General features: G+C 34.6%; 1 protein-coding gene across 2 annotated transcripts in view; it reads right to left on the bottom strand.

Moving 5' to 3' along the window:
• Nucleotides 1-949: 949 nt before the first annotated feature.
• The window catches only part of LOC113522689 (dual specificity mitogen-activated protein kinase kinase 7), a 37,249-nt gene continuing 17,119 nt past the window's right edge, over nucleotides 950-21,079 (bottom strand). The window contains exons 12-16 of one of the 2 annotated variants that reach the window (XM_052902897.1): nucleotides 20,817-20,899; nucleotides 19,601-19,670; nucleotides 18,192-18,298; nucleotides 11,395-11,518; nucleotides 950-9,656 (exon numbers count right to left, since the gene is read on the bottom strand). In XM_052902897.1, coding sequence (XP_052758857.1) covers nucleotides 9,572-9,656; nucleotides 11,395-11,518; nucleotides 18,192-18,298; nucleotides 19,601-19,670; nucleotides 20,817-20,899 — 469 coding nt within the window. In that variant the 3' untranslated portion in view covers nucleotides 950-9,571. The remainder of the gene's footprint in view (nucleotides 9,657-11,394; nucleotides 11,519-18,191; nucleotides 18,299-19,600; nucleotides 19,671-20,816; nucleotides 20,900-21,079) is intronic. The other variant, XM_052902899.1, reaches the window with a different exon arrangement.

The following is a 21,079-nucleotide window of genomic DNA, read 5'->3' as shown; positions in this document are numbered from 1 at the left end:
CTGATTCAGGCCATTTATCTGAATCGGCTGTTTTCGTTTTCGACAACCTGTCCCTTCCGCCTTGTATAATAATAGGTATGTACATACCGTGTACTGTGCAACTGACGTTCTCTGTGCATTAGATTGACGAAATCACGTCATGGGGCATACTTAAAAAAATATATATGAAGGGTCTTAATGAGACTTCTTCGAGAGTTCTTGGTGGGTGTTTCGTTATCTTAAAAGTTTAGGAACCTTTGCACTAGGGGAAACGCCAATGCGTTGCAGGCCTTTTTAAAAGGTATAAATATATTTAAACACACTATCAGGACTTAGCGTGATGAGAAATTTTGACAAGTAAATAGTAGCAAGATACCTGCTTCATTATTGCCGACGTTTCGACGTGGTCGCATCTTGGTCACCTGTCCCAGGTACACCCTACATAAATCTCTTCATATCAATAATGTTTCAATTATACACTATACGAGTACGAAGTATATGCACTTCCCAAATATTAGAAATAGTTCAAAATTAAAAGACCCATATTTTTTATACCACAGGTGACAATCAAGCATACGGCCCACCTGATGGTAAGTGGTTACCGTAGCCTATGAACGCCCGCAATACCAGAGGTATTACGCGCGCGTTGCCGACCCCGAAGAAACCTCTTAACCCCCCTTTTGAAGAACCGCATGCTGAGGGCCTACCATGAAATGTTTTCCGAATTTTTAGAGCCGAACGAAACACAAATTTGATGTTAAATTTACATAATACTTACCGTTTTAAAAATATTATTTTTTGGACTTTTATGGTAGGATTTATGACGAACGAAATGCTGAGCTCCATTTACTGGACCAATTTAGTTATGAATGAAAACACGAAATTGAGTACGAAACTTCGGAATATCATTTCGTGGTAGGCCCCTGTAGTCTCTTGGGAAAACCATATATCAAAGAATGAAACAACAAGGTAAAACTGATTCGATTTATTACATTACACATTAAAATAATAATTATTGCAATAATTATAATAATAGAAAACAAGTTAATCGTTGTTTATTAAATATATATTTTTAAATAGTCTCGTCTTATGCTAAGGCTTGCACGTAAGGCTGCGTGCGGACTAGGGGGCGCTACATTACGCGGGGCCGGCGGTCGTCGTGTAGCGCTGTGGACAGTGGCCTGTACGAGCCAAAACGCTAATAAAATTAAGGGCCGTATTACACTAACGTTGATTAAAAAAAAAAACATGATGTCATATTTTCGCCGTTTCTCTAAATCTTTTTTAATCTCTAATTGAGGAGGCATATCACCAGAGGGAGACTTTGTACAAAAGTCGATTGCTTGGGTACCTCTGTCCTATTCGTGTTTCAACCGTAAAGCAGTTGTGTTTGCATGGCTGTGTTTCGGTTTGAAGGGTGGGATATGGCGTGAATTAACTGGCTATAGAGGAATAACATTTGAGTCCTCAGGAATGGCAACGTATGGGGGGGTATCATGGGCGAAACAGTAGTCTGTTATGTCCATGGTACTGCTCATGTCTATAGGCGACGGTTATCACTTTCCATCAGGTGGGCCGTCAGCTTGTTTGCCATTCTAAGTAGTATAAAAAAAAATGTTCAGCAGTGGACAGTTAACGGCTGACATGGCATGGTACCATAACATAAATTTTCTTTTTATATATTTAGAGAAATGATGCCTCCAAATTGAGCCCAGCATCGCGATATCTGAATGATTTTGCTGTGACATCGCATACGTTCAGGAGAACGTTATAATACGGCCCTAATATTTATTATACACGAATCATCGAATACAGGACACATGTCTGCCTTATTTTTTTTTTTGGTATCGTAAGAAACAATTGTTTAAAAAAATAAGATTTTTGTATTTTGCGTCTAGTTCATTACTATTAACATTTATAGGATAGCTATTTTTAATTTCCTCGTATATTATTATATTAAAAAATATTATTTTTGAAACTTATGTTCATTTTTTATTTAACGTCTATGTACACATGGGAAATTAAGGAAGTCACTGTGTTTTTCTGTGTCGCAAAGCGCGGAACGCTTCCTAAAGATTTCTGGATCGAGTGGAAACAATTGTTGGAAACGACTACAAACACAGCGAGTTCAATAATCTCACGTATGTACATCCATTGAAGCCGTTCAAATTCATTTTAAGCACTTGTCAATCAAATATTTTCTCGTCTTTGCTTTACAATATTAATGACTAAATTTAAAAAGTATAAGCCATATATTTAATGCATTTATATGAATAGATGTACTTAAATATTTACACGCCGATACAAATGCAGAATGTAAACGGACAATGCAGATGTCTTTCATTTAAAAATTATCTATATTGTAGCAAAATAAATTAATTCCATTACAATTTTATTTCATAGGTTAATTATTATTTATTCTGTCACTTGCCATCAATCACATAATAATGAAATAAAATACAATTCAAATTTTTATTGGCACATTTATGAATTATTAATAATAACATATATACAATACATAGTATTGGGGGTGGAAGGGATTGTTAGTAATGCGGACAGTATCATTGCTAGCAATATACCCTATCAGGTCGACCTCCACGTGGTTCCCCCTGGAAACCATCATACTGAATTCCAGGTGTGTTCATCACGATGGGCTAACTGACTTGCTTTTTTATCCTCACCTATCATCCCTCACTGGTGCCCCGCCAGCGTATACCGTTATAGCAGGCGAAGCTACCATTCCCTTATCATCCACTAAAACAAAATATACAGTATTGTAAATTGTCAACTACATAACCTACGAAATTAATTTAGAAAAACCTGTTATTGGCCACACTACTTTGTTATAAAATGTTTGATAATTTTATTTGTAAACCGCTGTTGGTTTAAAAAAAAAATAAGTAAATATAATAATGACTTGGTTTATAGCAAATTCCATTTAATTCAGATCAACGATACTGTTGTATCGACCGCCGACCCCAGACGCCCGACGTGGGGCACGCGTGCTTTCAATTACAAACTCTACAGCTCCATAACAGATAGTTTTTGTAATCTTACAAATATAATAATATTGCTATATATAGATATTTAAGAAAAAAAATACGAGTATAAGGGGCTTTAAAAAAACAAAATAAAAAATAGGACCATAAGGGGCCTTAAAACGAGCAATGGAAGCCAACAATATTTTTTAGAAATGTTGTGTATCTGTGTTTGTTCCAACATAACTTAAAAACTACTGCGCCAAATTGCGATGCAGTTTTCACTGTTGAATTCTTAAATACCTGAAGGTCTAACTTAAAATCTGATATATGTCTTATCATGATACGCCATCTATAATTAGACCATTCAAATGATTTTCTACTTCTGAAATCACAAGTAGCGGACAATAAATTAGTGTATATACAAAATTAAATATAAGAGGCACCTGGTTCAATTCCCGGTTGAGCCAATTAAGTAAAATGAATTTTCCTAAATTACTTCGGTCTCGGTGTATTGAGTTGTAGCCGCAGATTACCAGAGGGAGACTTTGTACAAAAGTCGATTGCTTGGGTACCTCTGTCCCATTCGTGCTTCAACCGTGAAGCAGTTGTGTTTGCATGGCTGTGTTTCGGTTTGAAGGGTGGGATATGGCGTGAATTTACTGGGTACAGAGGAATAACACCTGAGTTCTCAGGAATGGCAACGCATGGGGGGTATTATGGGCGAAACAGTATACTCTGTTATGTCCATGGTACTGATCATGTGTATAGGCGATGGTTGCCATTTTCCATCAGATGGGCCGTCAGCTTGTTTGCCACCTCAGTGGTATAAAAAAATCTCCCAAATAAATACCAGTGGTATGCATTACCAGAGGTATTACGCGCGCGTTGCCGACCCTGAAGAAACCTCATTACCCCCCTTTTGAAGAACTCCATGCTGTAGTCTCTTGGGAAAACCTCGGCAGGGAGCTCATTCCATAACCAGAGTGTTCAAGAAAGTGAGTAGAAATCAGTTTTAGGGAGCATACGGTAGACATTCTAGTATTTGAATTTGTATTTAGTTATTAGTACTGATTACTAAGTTACTAGTTTTTATAAAGTCAACATTGCTATATAGAAAAATAATTTGCAGAATATCCTATATTTACAAAATAATAATATTTGGCAGGTATTTTTCTTTAAATAAATAAATATCACACAACGCCATCTAGTAAAAAAAAAAAATTATACCTAAATATACATCCAGAAACAAAATCTATCCACTATGAAGCCATAAAGTACAATACAAGAGGGGAACATAAGCGAATATAAACACGTGGTTAGGCGATACGACGCAATCGCACGTAACCACGTTTGGCCTATCGCAAACGAAAATCTAGATAAATAATTATGTTATTTGGTATTACACTGTACAATATGACTTCTACTGGTCAATTATTTCGTATGCGATAGGCTTTTTATTAGGGGCATATTACATTGTCATATATACAGGATCATACATAGACCATTTTATCAATTGATCACATTTATGACGTTCTTTTAATATCATTTAAAAGTTTTTTTTTTCTACACAGCATTTATAGCTCTAGAAAATAAATTAGAACCTTATAAATGACAGTGTAATATCCCCCTTAGACCATTTACTAACTTCATCAACCAACGACGATCTAAAAGCAATTACAAAATACGATTAAACTCTATAGATTTGGTCGAAACTAACATAAATTAATGTACAATTAATATTAATTAATTTAAAAATATATGCAGCATATTTATAATGCTCTATTACAATATGTAAAAAATATATATATATATATATATATAAACTAATTTCATCTATTAACACTGCGTTCCACAAAAATCCCACGGCTTGTAATACGAAATTCAACTTTACTGCTCTGTAATAAGGATCAACTATAAAAATCAATAAAAAAAATTTGATGTTTAAAAATAAAACCTTATTACAGTGCAAATAAGTTGAATTTCGTTTTCGAACCCACGACAAATTTCGTGAACTGCAGACTAAATAAAACATTCTCACCGAATATAATTTGTAATGTGACGTCCACTTATATAATATAATACACGATATTTACATTTTTTTTTTGCACTATAATCGTCATTGCAAATAGGAAACGTTAGGTCACGTGACCGTCGGGTATATTAAAGCAAGCGGAAGCTAGTGAAAGCGACCAATCGCACTTTATAATCTCTATGTCAGGGTTGGCCAACTTATGTGTATATATATATATATATATATATATATCCTATAAAAAAAACTATATATAATTTTAAAAAAATCATTGGTCAATGGTTTGTGAAATTATTGACCAATGATGATTGATTCTGAAGACCACACAGATATATATATATATATACAACGTTGTATATATATGTGTGTGTGTGTGTGTGTGTGTGTTTCATATAATTATATATAAGATACTTGTATTATCTTTAAATTGTCTTTATTTTATCACTTACCATCAAGAGAGGTAGGTAAGATCAAGAATAAATCCAACTTGATTTAAAAAAAAAAATTACAGGCACAGTCTGAAGTGTATAAATCTTAGACTGCGCAACTACTTGTAGAATACAAAAGATTTTTTTTTATTGTTAGAGAGGCAAACGTGGGACAGACACAGACACAATGTGAACAGCTGGTTACATTGCACTGGGACATTTACAGCATCAGCTGAGCCAGTTCCTTTTGCCTAGTATGGGACACTTCTTATATACCTATGCATTTTCTATATTTCTATTGTAACCGTTTCTTAGGAAAAAAAATTCTAAGTGTATACAAATGTATCACATTGCGAGCGATTGAACAAAATTGAGTGATCGCTTTGGCCACCCCTGATCTATGTGACCGATAAATAAACGTCCATAATATAAAAAAAAAAAACCAGTTACGACTCTTTAACCGTGGAATTTTATTTAATTATCTACCTAATATCGACGGTGTGTCGCCAAAATTGTAAGCTGCGACGACCTTATGATATTTCGAAGCTTCATTGCCGTAAAAGGCGAATACTACAATTTCGTTTTAGGTTCGACAAAACCGCATATTGCACATATCGTCATAGCCGTAGAATACTGACGGATCTGACAAAGATTACATATAAAGATCCGTCAGTATTCTACGACTATGACGATATGTATGTACATTAGAAGTAGATACCATTGTTCAATTATAACATTAAAAAATCCGAACCTAAGATTAGTTCGTAAAATTTATGAATGCTTAATTTATGTACTACTACGTAATGAAACTAAAGATACATATCGTCATAGTCGTAGAATACTGACGAATCTTTATATGTAATCTTTGTCAGATCCGTCAGTATTCTATGTCTATGACGGTATTGTAACATCTCTCTTTTTAAGGCTACTTGAAAAAATGTTTCCGACCATTTCATTCGCATAACTCTATAATATTCTCTTATTATTGATAAGTCTTGTTTTGTTCTAGTCGACCCATTTTACAACGTGCAAGTTATACAAATTCGCACTCATGACTTGAACAAGTCCAATACAATAATTTGTGACCGTCACGATATAGTTTACATACATGGAGATAATTACAGCGAAAGCAGCCCCAGGTCTAAGATTTCTTCAAACCGGGACAGTAACTTGATAGTGACGCATTCTCTCAACAGTATTTGAAATAAATTGTTAAAATACATGTTAAAATATATGTTATATAATACCGGCAATATTATATCGTGATTTAGACGGCCCATAAAAATTATGCTAGGACCAGGTAAACACATCCAGGACTGAGCGAAACTTCCAATGGCACTAAAGCCTATTTCGGGGTAATTTAGTCATAATTTTGTCAAATTATTTAGTAAAAACATTGATTATAATGTTGTTGTTGTGACGAGTTGTTAAAATACTCGTCTAAATTGAAAAAAAAAAACAGTTTGAATTTGATTTATAGGCGTGAAGAGGCTAGGTACCTACTTATTTGTCATCAAATTATATCTAACTTCGTGCAGTAAAAAACGGTAAGCGCTATATTACCCGAAATCTCATCCCTTTCAATGTAAACTGTATATTTCTGTCATACATGTGTAAAAAATGAGCCATATTTTATCGATTGACAATTGTAACTTGGCATTTAAAATTTCAACTCTAAAAGCTAGTTTGGACTGCATTAGTAATCCAGTTAAGTGGCGAATAGTTAAGTAAAATTTTATTCGATAATATCCCTTTACTGGGGGAAAAGTGTTAGTAATGAGCTCTATATTCCAATTCTAGCAATATACCCTCTCAGGTCGACCTCCACGCGGTTCCCCTGGAAACCATAATGGTTCATTCTTGTCGAATTCATCATGGTGGGCCAAGTGATTTTTCGGTGTATACCGATAGCTCGGGCGGGGTTATCATTTCATTTTTACCCATTAAAAAACAAAATATCCTTTAACTAAACTACTCGCCACTCGACTTAACCACTAGTGCAGCCTAAACTAGGCTTAATATTGTAATTAGTTCATGAATACCGTAATCATTATGAACATTATGACCGTGCAAGTGTGATATGAGTGATGTTCCGTTTAATCTAATAATACCTTTACAGTGAACTATAAAAATATGGCACTAACGGTGGTATAATCTCAAATGCAGTAGGCAAACATTTTGAAAGTTTCCAACCCAAATACAAAATGATTCAATACACTTGCGTGCATTATTACTTCCCTATTTTTATTATTTTAATAATCGAGATTCTACTGTAAATGATTTATTAAAAGCGTAAATACAAGATGTGTAAAAAAATGGATTTACAGTTGTACACCAAACAAAACTATAACAAAATTGCACGCAAGTGTACGGCTGCAGTACTACGCCACTTTTTGCTCAACATATCGTCATAGTCGTAGAATACTGACGGATCTTTATATGTAATCTTTGTCAGATCCGTCAGTATTCTACGACTATGACGATATATGTATGTCGCTCATTGTACCTATTGCACAAGTTAAGTAATATAGACTTTAAATCAAATCAATAAGTCCGCTTTTGTACTGTGTTTATTTTTTAAAATGTAACTAGTCTTGTTCAATAAAGCTTTTACTTTCTCATATTGTCATAAAATTCTAAATAATATATCGTTATCGCACAAGAGAGTTCGTTTTACTGTGACTGTCAATTGGTCACTGCATACACCGAACTGTAATGGCGGTTGCAGGCCTGTTTAAAGATCTTCATAAACATGCAGAAAAATCCTTTGGGAGATCATTCGCAAACATTTGTACAAATGTTTGCACAACTCTTTCACATCTTCAACCACTGTAATATTTTTTGTCAATACTTTTTGTTTTGTTTGGAACCGCTATAATATTATATGTTAGTGTCAATTATATAAGCAGTGCCGCATTTAGGGTCTGTAGGTCCCTACACTATTTTTTTATATTATATGTAAAATCTCAGCGTGGGTGGGGGTCTCATTTTACGTATAAAATAGATTATTTATATTTCAAAACTGAATTACAAATGAATTTTCTATTATTAAATTTATAGAAATTTAAGTTCCCACTTTTCATCTAATTTTCCAACCAATTCCGCCCATTTGTGGCAAGAGTCCATTTGTGATGGGGGCCTTTCGTGGTGGAGACCCCTAAGTTATAGCCTATGTAACCTATAGTTAAATGCGGCGCTGTATATATGTAGAGGTGCATACAAACACACGACCTAATCGGTCATCGATTATTCGTAGCTAACGAACCTCTAAAATACCAAAATTTCACGTGCGAATCAATTTTGAATTTTATTTTAGAAATTTAACAAGCAGTCGATCTCAAAATTTTATACCCCATGATTTCTCGCCCCTGTAATTCGCATCTGTTATCAGCATTATTTTTTATAATGTAGTTATTATGTTTTATTCTAAATTTAAATGAGATTTTATGGCTAAAGCGCGAGAACAAATGACCGTGTAAAAAAAGTTACAGTACTCAAAGGAAATAGGTATATTATTCATACGGTTGTAACGTGTATCCAATGATCAGCTCTTTACGCTCTTATTTGTTTTATTGTAAGCTGATTTCATTAAAAATTATAAATGCTTGTGTCATTGCCTTTTTAATTAGCGGGCCACAACGTTAGCGGTTATTAATTGTCCGCTCTATATATAAATAAGTCACATAAAGATCCTGCTTTTCTTGATTATACATATTCGCTATAGAGAATTGAAATATTTGGTCTAGTCAGTACAAAGAGAATGTTATGCGAAAGTCAGCCTTAAACGTGAATACGTATAGTCTATTTTTTAAAAAAAGTCCGCTTTTAATGTAACCGACATATCGCGTCGAGCCGAGATTGGGCAAATACGAAACCCTATTAAGGGGGAATTTGTGCAAAATATGCATGACAAATATTAAATACAGCTTAATATCGAGACGAAAGGACCTGCGCGGACGAGCGACAATGCTCACCATTTGGTCCAAAATAAAATAAGACGTAATTGCATCGAATACGTACTGATGAGTTTATGGTAAGTTCCCGCTGACTGACAACAGGGAATCTTGATGAAAGCAGACAAAAGTCGCTCGTTCGCGGAGGCCCTAATTCCAAATTTCAAGCACCGCATCTGCCGTGTCGTCAGTGGGCGGCCGCTAGTCGTGCGGACGCGGCGGCGGCGCGCGCGGCGGCAGCGGGGACGCTGGCACGCTCCGCGTCTCGCTATTACTGTGGCCCCACCTACGCACATATGTAATAAAATAATATTATAATTTGGTACTATCATTATTACATATTCATGTTTTAAACACATATAGGTCGTCTGTAAGAGATTACCCTAGCGATAAGATGCGTATATTTTAATCTGTTTTTTATGTTACTGTATTTCACTTGTATTTTCTAATTGTTTTTGTACATTTTTATGTTTTTGGTGCAATAAAAAATTAAATATATAAAATATAACTGATGACTTGTGATACGGGTTCTTCGGATACCCAGTTCAGGCACCAGTTCTCTATAACTTTGATGTATCTATGGTATTATTTTAAGTGTTTAATTATTTTAAATGTTTTCATAACTTGACAGAATAAAATTTTTGGAGGAACTAAATTTTAATTGGGTTGTTAAATGCATGTCGTAGAGCACTGTAAATAATGAATTAAAAATATTGTAATTTTTTCGAGTTATTTTTGAAAACTGGCAAACAATTGCGACGTTGAACAAAGTTCGGTAAGCTCTGGTATGTACGCTCTTTATATTGAAATACATTGTTCTTTTTATTTTAAATCACAGACCATCATACGTCTCAACCACATACATCGACCACCCCTTCCTTTCCCATGGGCATCAAGAGATGACTAAAGGAACTAAATGGTCGAGGAATGGGCAGCAACGTAAAACATGACCAAAACCGAACAACGGTTATCAATTCGCCTGCCAAGCGTGACAACTACTGGCATCCCCCCCCCCCTTTATCGGGGAGGCCTATGTTCAGTAATGGGCAGTCAATGGCTAATGGGGATGGGACTACTCGCCACCGTCAGGGAGTTCATTCTATATCCTGCTTGTAATTATTTATATTTATAATAAGTTTACTATTGTAATCTTTTGGAGGAACAATAAACCCCGTCTATTTATTTATCACGATCTCTCCTGGCCAATCGTGCTAACTGACCTGGCTTTTCATTTTCACGTATCATCCGCCACTGGTGTATACCGACAGAGCCGGCGGGGTTACCATACCATTATCATCCATACTCTATACCCTAGAACTTGGATAGTCGCGTATAGCGCGATTTCAGAGGTACTTTCTCCTATAGACGTTCAAATTATAAATTGAGCTATCTGCTGACATATCACTGTCGGGTACTTGAAAAAAATGTGAAGAGATTTCTTTAAGTCCTGATATTGTAGGCATTCATATGCTACGGTAGCCGCTTATCATCAGGTGGGCTACATGCTTGTTTGCCAGCGCAATAGTATAATGAACGTTCTATATAAGCAACCTCTTTATAAGCAACATTTTTTATATTTTATTTATTCTACTCAGCTTAATTAGTAAAAGAAATAAGTTAAAATATTTTCCAGACGGTAAGTATTTTTATACTCCTTTTTTTCCTATAAGTAACTATTCCCAATAAGAATGTTTTTTATTAAAATTGGTTGAAATGAGTTGCTTATATGGAGCATTCACTGTATAATATAAGACAGTAGGGGGGAAGGGATTGTTAGTAATAGGGAGGTTAGTCTCCATTGCTATCAATAAACCCTATCAGGTCGACCTCAACGCGGTTCCCCCTGGAAAATATCGGGACTAATTTATCGTTGAATACGTCACGATGGGCTAACTGACCTGTCTTTTCATCCTCACCTATCATCTCTCACTGGTGCCCCGCCAGTGTACACCGATAGCGCAGGCGGGGTACCATTCCATTATCACCCATTAAAAAAGAATATAGGACAATAAGAGTGCACTGACCTGTGCTGCAAGTGGTGCGGGTGGTGCGGATGGTGCAGCGGCTCCCGGCGCGCTGCAACGTGAGACCAGTTCACGTACCCGCTGAGCCGCCGCTTGAGCAGCCCCGCGAGCGAGTGCAGCCAGCCTGCGACCAACCGACAATGTGCACACCGCCCGACCGCCCGCCACCCACCGCCCACCGCCCTCTACCGGCCACTACCGGCCACCCATCGCGGCAACACTACGCTCGCACGCTCGCTCTGTCCACTCTATCGGAAGCTCTTTGGTTTATGGACGAATACAAAATTGTAAAGGCTCGGACTCGCGGCTTCAGAATTAATCGTATCATAGTTTTTTTTTTTAAATATTTTTCTTAAATATCAGTCTTATTGCATGCTGATTTCATTTTTTTTTCATATTGAACCTCGATCTACTTTATACAATCTTTTTCGCCTCCCCATGGAAAGAGAATACGAGAACTTAGAAAGATACTTATTCTTAATAGTATGAAGTTGGACAGCAACATACTTGTGTAAACTGTATTTTTATCGAAGTCTATCTTTCTATTTTCAATAAGTCTCGACTCCCCAGACAGGAAAGGGATTGTTAGTAATTGGGGTCTAATAGCCCCATTACTAGCAATATACGCTCTCAGGTTGACCTCCACGTGGTTCTCCCTGGAAACCATCATATTTAATTCTTGTCGAATTCATCACGGTGGGCCAACTGACCTGCATTCATTCTCACCTATCATCTTCCACTGGTGCTTCGTCGGTGTATACCGATAGCGCGGGCGGGGTTACCAATCCATTTACACCCATTAAAAAAAAAACTCGACTCTGCTATCGTGGTGTGAGCGAGATGGAAGACACTACAGTCATTTATAATTTACATTATTCAGAAATTGTCAAAAGTAAATTCATCACTATCGAAATGTAATTACTGTCTTATTACGTCACAAGTTTACTAGACCTATTTTAGGTATTCGAATATTTTATTTCTTTTTTTAATCATTTTTTTTATTTTAAACAATAAAAGCGATAAAGCACTAATATTTTACAATAAGTTTGCACCACAAATCAGTTTTTATAAGACGTTTAAAATTTACTTAATCCATTCTAGAACCAAAGAGCTCCGTAACGCGTTCGGTACCCGGACACAGATGGTTACATGTGAACAGCGAAGCTACAATTGATAAAATGTAATGAATGATGATGACAGTACCGTCACTAGATGCCGCGCCAAGCTGGGTTGTATGGTTTATTTAGGTATACGCCAACATACACACCCAAACATAATGTACATCTATAACTCGTCTCCTTCGTACGCGGCACACTCTATTAAGTCCATGGGTAACAAAGTAAATTAGAAAGCTAAAATAAATTATCCATAAAAACTAATACATCCTACAAAGCTATTTTAACTATAAGAAAGTTTTGTCCCTGTTTCTCAAATTGAGAAATTATCACAAACGAAAAAGACAAAACAATAGCTAAAATAGCTTTATGAGATGTTTGAAGTTTTTATGAATAAGGGAGTAAGACTTGCTGGAACGTGGAAAGAATATAGCGCGCACAATCAGTTGTTCGAAGATACATTATACATCCGCCATAGGAGTGCCGCATACAAAGTTGTCAAGTTACAGCAGTTTTGACAATATCACTAAGTTTGAATATAAAGCCTGACAACTAAATCTTAATTCCATCCAATTAAATTTGATTACTCTGAAATTCAACTGCATGGAATGGGACAAGCAATTTTTTTTTTTAATAAGGACATGTAAAGATTCTATAATTTTTTTTCTAGTCAGGCTTTGAACAGAAATATACACACAAACGTGACTTTGAAAGTAGTAATTAACAGATATAGATTATGAAATGAAAAAATGTACATGGCAATAAGTACTCTTAATAATTAAATGGGTGTTAATGTTGGCAACACTACCAGACCCCCGAATATAAGACCGTTCCAAGAATACAGGTAAATTGTTTACTAATAATTTATATATATATAAAAAATAATTAAGCTTTACTTACCTTTATAAATTATAGATTAATAAAATTTTATACAACATTCAAATATTCGTCACTTACTTTTTGTTCTCTGTCTTATTTAGTTTTTTTTTTTTTGAGAAATCTATTTTGACAGCATTTTATTATTTAAATTAAGAAAAAAGTATCTATAAAGTATATTCACATAGTCATAGATAATAGACACTTTTATATTTATTTTCTCTCCAATAATGAATCACCGGGGTTTGCACCAAAGTATTCTTGGAGTTAACCAAAAACCACACAACCCTTACTAGACAAACATAAATATAACCTTTATTAGCTGGGCATTAAGAACGTGTTTAGTGTAGCGAGGCATATGACAGCAATGGGCAGGCGATGTGGGGCGCGTGAGGACAGCGGCAAAGCACAGGTTTGCGACATTGACAACATTCTGATCATATACGCCAATATATGTTTTTCATAATATAATTTTGGATCAAATGTTCGCCAAATACGCCGGTTTACTGGTATTATACTACACACATTTGAACAAATGTTTGTAAATATTCCCACTTAGGAAGTTATCACACTGTCATATAATTATATAGGATCATAATATTTTTTTTTATACTACAAAGGTGGTAAACAAACATACAGATATATTATTTTTAAAACTAAAGTTCATTTTTTAACAATATCTGTATCCGGGAGTCTTCTTTGGGGGGCGTACGACGCTTTTCGTCACAGAGAATGTGAAACGAGACGCTGTGACGCAAAGCGCTGTACGCTCCTTGTAGGAGACTAAGTTCACAAACACTTTACAGATATATTTAATAAGTACATTTCAGCAATAATGAGATTATTATTAAACTATACAATATCTACCATAATATTGTGCCCAATAACATGATAGATCGATCCAAATATGATCCCGCATATATGATAATGTAATAGCATATTCACTTATAAAAAATATACTACTCTGTAATCCACGAGTAATTTTACATTTTATATGAAATATTAAAATATATATATATATATATATATATATATATATATATATATATATATATATATATATATATATATATATATATATATATATACTGTGACAAAACAAATGTTCTGTCGCTGTTTGTGAGTTGGTATCAATTTATCAACACATTTGATCAAATGTTGTAAACATAACAAGATACACATAAAAATGTTCACAATAAGATACAAATTTTGAGAAGAGTGATCGAAACTTAAGCGATACGAGTTAGTAAGAGGTTACTTATAATACTTGTACTCGAGCCGTAGCTGCCGAGCTCGGTTCGTTTTGACAAATGTCGGAAACGCAAATTGTAAACAGCATTTCTGTATCCGGCGTAAGCGGAATATCTGCGAAGCACATAGGAATGCGTCTAAAGCAAATTTTTCCCATATTTTTCTGTATTTTTTTTTTTTTTACTTTTCTCATGTAACATTTACACAGTGAAGGGATCTTGTGACACATACAGTACATGAAAATGATGGGATGATATACTGGCATAGTGAAATGATTGTAGTGTTTTTTTTTTTTTTTAAATATAAAAATTTCAGATGTTCCGACACCTTTTTTTTTATTCATATGCACTTAGGAAAGATTTCTTAATAACACTGAAAAATTACAAATATTTTTTTTTTTATGGGAAATCTTTTATATATAATAAAATATTCTAACATTACCAAAGATCGTATCACGATGCAATAAGGTTTCTTTTTTATTTAATTTAATTTAGTCCATTTTTTCGAACCGCATCTCAATTCGCAATTGCAACACAAGCATAATCATCGACATCCAACCGTTGCAATAGTTTTCTTTTGTCTAACCGCAACCACCAATAAATTTAAACACAAATCACCTATGAACAGTGACAAGTATAAAATGACGCAAGTTAGCGTTAGTACGCGAGTAACACTTGTACAGAGCGAGTTATTAAAAAAAAAAACTTTTTTATTTATATTAAAAAACTACAATGATATTTTTAATCGAAACCGTCGACAGTAAAGAGGCAGGTATGCAGGTACTAATTACCTGCAAAGGTTTTTCATCAACAACAATTCGAATTTTTTAAATAAACAACTACAATCATTTCACACAAACGCATACTATACGGCTGATTAGAGTGGCAAGCGCAGCGTCTGCACTGTCGACACTACATAGTCATAGGCTGGCTGCCCTCCTTCACGTACCATATTCTGATACACACTTGTATATAATATAAACATTGTGTCTCTAGTATTAATAAAAAAAAAATATATAGCTGAGTGGAATGTATGTTTCTTTTTAAATTTGTAATTTTTTTTTTTATATATATTTGCTCGAAATGTGGTAACAATAATGGTAAGTAATATAAACATTGTGTTTCTCAATAAAAAAAAATATATAGTATCTTTTTAAATAAAAAAAAAATATAATAATGGTAAGTAATATAAACATTGTGTTTCAAGTATCAATAAAAAAAAATATATAGCTGAATGGAATGTATGTTTCTTTTTAAATTTGTAATTTTTTTTTTTAATATTAGCTCGAAATGTGGTAATAATAATGGTAAGTAATATAAACATTGTGTCTCAAGTATCAATAAAAAAAAATATATAGCTGAATGGAATGTATGTTTCTTTTTAAATTTGTAATTTTTTTTTTTTAATATTAGCTCGAAATGTGGTAATAATAATGGAAAGTTTTTTTTAACAATAAAAAAAAAATATAGCTGATGTATTTGCATGAAATGTGGTAATAATAATGGTCTTAAATATTCTTGATCTACACATTTCACCTTATCTAAAGGCATGCAAATTTAGTATTATAATTTAGTGGCTTACGTATATTGATAGCCTAGTAGGAGTCAATTCATATAATTGATACATGTTATTATGATGATAATAATTGTGTACATGTTATTAAATTTGCAGGTTGGAATTTTTATTTTATTTTATTGGCACATAAAACAGATCACAACCATAAAAAAACTTAAGTGATAGTTACATTTGTGATTCGGCTAGGTTATAATTCAATTACATTATGTGCACAGCTTGAGTAATTCATTAAAAGAACTGAGGTCATTATGAATATTTGTGACATAAAATATGTACTGAGTGCAAGTACGTACAGATTTTGTTAAAAAAAAAAAAAAAACAATGACTTTAATCGAATAAATCCAGTTGTTTACATTTAAAACCCAAACTATTGAGCCGATTTTGATGAAATTTCTATGGGGTTAATCTGAAAATATATCCTTACAAATGAAACAAAAAAATCCATATTGGTTTATAAATGAACGAGTTCTAAGATTACAAACATTAAAATATCCGAATTGATAATTTCCTTCATTTTTTAAGTTTATTAAAATTTTATTTAAATTTTAAGGGATTTTACAAGGGATATCCCATTGCAAGATGAATTAAGCTAGTTTCTCTTTTAATTTATAATCAAAATATAATTAATAAATGAAACATATATACCAACATATACTGCTAGGCATACATATTTTTGGATTGCATTTTCGATATGTAACCTTTTGCATGTTATAACAATAGCGTTTAAATTTATTGTTACCTGTTTTGTATACTAATAAATAAATAAAGTCATTGAAAATTTTGTCATAATTCTATTTTTTTCTTAATTTTAAATACTAATATTAAATATAATAACTTCAATTACATTTTATTGAGTGTCACAAATCCAAAAATAATCTGGTTATATAATCTTGTTGAAATATTCATCTTTTCGGTATAGAGGTGAAAGGGTATAAATAATGTAAAGTCCAGTGATATATAGTATTCAAGAAATTAAAGAAATATATATATATTTCTTATACTACATAAAAGGGTCACATAACAGTGCGAAAAAGATAGTTTCCTTATTTTGATTACTTGAATACTATATAAAGGATTTCAGGTCGTTGCACCCTTCCGTATACCGGGTGTATCCAGATATCTACAACATATCAAATATAATATAATGTTGCACAAATATATACATATAAGATACAAATTATATTAGATATTTATTTTTTTTTTGTTTATAAAAGAAAAAAAAATAATAAAATTGTAATGGGAATAACATAAGTAAATCAAACTGGACTTTTAATTTAATGAATTACGATCAAATTATCTGTACGGACGTCAATATACAACATTATGTTTGAACAATATCGAATTTGGGATTTCAAGATCATGTACTTCTACTACATCCATACTGACAAGTTTAAAAAGTTAACTACAGAAATTTTAAATATCAGTATGCCAAAATACCCTCTTTACACCATTAACAATAATATCCCAGTGTCGAAAACTCTACCAGTCGTTCAATAGACACATCTCGACAGAGCAATGCGTGCCAAATTCTCATGCAATCATTCGGGACATGCCAAAGATATTGGATCACTGCTTATTCTTTATTCTCAGATAATACTATTAACTTTATAAAATTCATCTATAAAAAAAAACTGTAATAGATATTATGACCTTAACGCGAGGGACATATTAATCTCGGTGAGGTACGACGCACAGTTTGTGACCCCTTCCTTCTTTATTATTTTTTTTTTGTACAACTTAGAAAGGCAAACAAGCTGACGGCCCACCTGATGGAAAGTGGTAACCGTCGCCTAGAGACATGAGCAGTACCATGGACATAACAGTACACACACATACTGTTTCGCCAATGATAACCCCCATGCGTTGCCATTCCTGAGGACTCAGGTGTTACTCCTCTGTACCCAGTAAATTCTCTTCACGGTTGATAAAAATATCGCACGTATATTGATAGTGTGATAAATGTCAATGGTGTATACTAACCATGGTCGTCGTGGTGCAGTTTGGTGGGCGGTAGCGGTGCTATATCGCTGCGGAAACCATTGCGCAACTCAGCGCGTGTCAGACTCTGACTGCGGCCCTCGGATAACCTGCACGACAGGCACAATCTTGTCAATTTTTACTCTTGATCACTTTCGTTGTTTATTTGTGATATCCTATATAATCTATAAGTATGTATGTATATTTATATTTGTATGTATGTTTTTTTATGATATATATTTGTATATTTTTTTTTATGTGTGAAGATGAAATGGTAACCCTGCCTGCGCTATCGGTTTACGCTGGCAGGATGCCAGTGAAGGGTGATAGGTGAGGATGAAGACAGATCAGTTGGACCGTAGTGACCAATTGAACAAGAATTAACCACTATGGTTTTCAGGGGGAACCGCGTGGAGGTCGACCTGACAGGGTATATTGCTTTGTTAGGGTTGTTAAATCTCGTTATTAACAATCCATTTCCCCCCAATATTTGTATATTTATGTAATATTTGTTTAATGTATTCATGTATGTATATTTATATAATCATAGTGTGCAGTAATTGCCCATTGTATGTGTCGTGATTTGTAAATATATCGATACGTACGTGTAAATATTTATTTGTAAAAATTTTCAATTTTTTCACCAAATATTTAAATTTCTGTTTTACCAAAGGTTAACTGGAAGAGAATGTTATATTATATGCTATATATGTATTAAGTCCGCCTTTTGTATCAGACATTTTTTATGTAATGTGGTCAATAAAGAATAATAAAATAAATAAATAAAAATTATCACAAAAATAACATGCATTTCATCATCAAATTCATATGTAAATCTACATCGAATGAAGTACATAGTACAATGCTTTAGTTTGACGAAGCTAAAACGATGCACTTTGCGGCGATGTGTTACTAAATACTACACGCTAGTAATACACGAACGCTAGTCCAGTCGCTGCTCGAAGCTCGATACAACGGGAGGCCTTTTCAAATTGCGGCGCATGCGCATAAGTCCATGTGGACTTATGCGCATGCCTTGCCTCACTAAATACTTTAGTTCAGTATCATATATATATATATATATATATATATATATATAATATAGCAAGGAATATCAGCTTAGAAGCATGGAACTACTTAAGCTCATCTATCAATAAGTGCACAATATTCCTTCCTCCCCGTTCACACGCCGCCAGGACACCCTGAGCCTGGCGCCCCCACTAGTTTTACACTAGATTAATTTAGACTTAGTCATAAAAACACAGCTTAAAAGTTTGTAGACGATTTTAAAATGGTTTGAAACTGACACTGAATGCTCACCGTATCATTTCTACTCACACACTCACGTCATTGTCAGTACATTCTAAGGTGACGTTCGTTTGCTTATAATTTTTGTTAGCTTAATAATTTACCTATCGTTAAGCAGCAGTGGCGAGGGCGGATGCAACCGGTCGTGTAACGGCGGCGGCTCATCACCATTTGCTGCAACAACCATGAATTATTTTATTAGAGAGAGAAAGAGAAATATAGATAGAGTGAGAGAGAGATAAAGACAGAGAGAACGAAGCTTTTTTATATACTGGCACGACACTGATTCCACTCCTTTCTTTTCCTTTCCAGATCTTCGTAACTTCTACAACACAGTTGGTTGCCTTATTCAGGTCTTCCTTCGTGCAAGATGAAGGACACGAAGGACAAGACAGGAGATAAGACATGGTATGCGATTGCGCTCCACAGTCGCAGGTCTCTCGAGATATAACACCTCATTTCACCAAGTACCAGCAGCGGCCAGCCTGGGTTTGCAGTCTATTAAGAGATTTCCAGATTGACCTCTGCAAGTCACCATCCAGGAGTAGGTTACTTTTTTTTTATACCTCTGAGGTGGCAAACAAGCATACGGCCCACCTGATGGTAAGTGGTTACCGTAGCCTATGAACACCTGCAATACCAGAGGTATTACGCGTGCGTTGCCGACCCTGAAGAAACCTCTTTACCCCCCCCCCCCCCCCTTTGAAGAATAGGTTCAACGCAATATTGTATCTTACCTGTGACACCCAACTATGCCGGTTTATATAGATTTCTTCATGCCCCTTTTTAACAAATCTAAGTTACACTTGACAAGAAATCCCAGTAGAATTTCTGTAATTAGATGGTGCGACAAGATCGGAGTTGTAAAATTTTCTGGCCAGCCATGGGTAGTTCTGTGACGAAATTTTTTTTTACACAACATTGAATGGCAAACAAGCTGACGGCCCACCTGATGGAAAGTAGTAACCATCGCTTATAGACATGAGCAGTACCATGGACATAACAGAGTATACCGCCTCGCCCATGATACCCCCCATGCGTTGCCATTCCTGAGGACTCAGGTGTTATTCCTCTGTACCCAGTAAATTCACGCCATATCCCACCCTTCAAACCGAAACAGAGCCATGTAAACACAACTGCTTCACGGTTGACACACGAATGGGACAGAGGTAATCAAGCAATCGACTTTTGTACAAAGTCTCCCTCGGGCAGAGAGAGAAATGAGGACAGAGGAATAATTTCTCATGAACAAGCGATAAAAAATACTAAGGAAGGCAATTTTAATAGCACTTTAATTTCAAATGAGATGAAAGTTAATACCTTCATGTCCTAACATCGGATGCTGCCTACTGGTCCGCGGCGGCGGCTCCGGCGACCTGCCCGTACTGTGCTCTCTGCTTAAACTGAAATATAACATTTTATTATACAATTTCATATATCAAACAAGCTGATGACTCATTATATTGACGCAGTGTGTAATTAAGAATTGTATATCTCACCCATCAAAACACAGCCATACAAGCTCAGCCACTTGACGACAGTTAGCACAGGCGGGATTACCACACCATTTTCACAAATAAAAA

Source organism: Galleria mellonella, unplaced genomic scaffold (assembly GCF_026898425.1).
Source record: "Galleria mellonella isolate WM207_F2 unplaced genomic scaffold, CSIRO_AGI_GalMel_v1 utg962, whole genome shotgun sequence".
NCBI lineage: Eukaryota > Metazoa > Arthropoda > Insecta > Lepidoptera > Pyralidae > Galleria > Galleria mellonella.
This window is presented reverse-complemented; position numbering and strand designations above follow the sequence as displayed.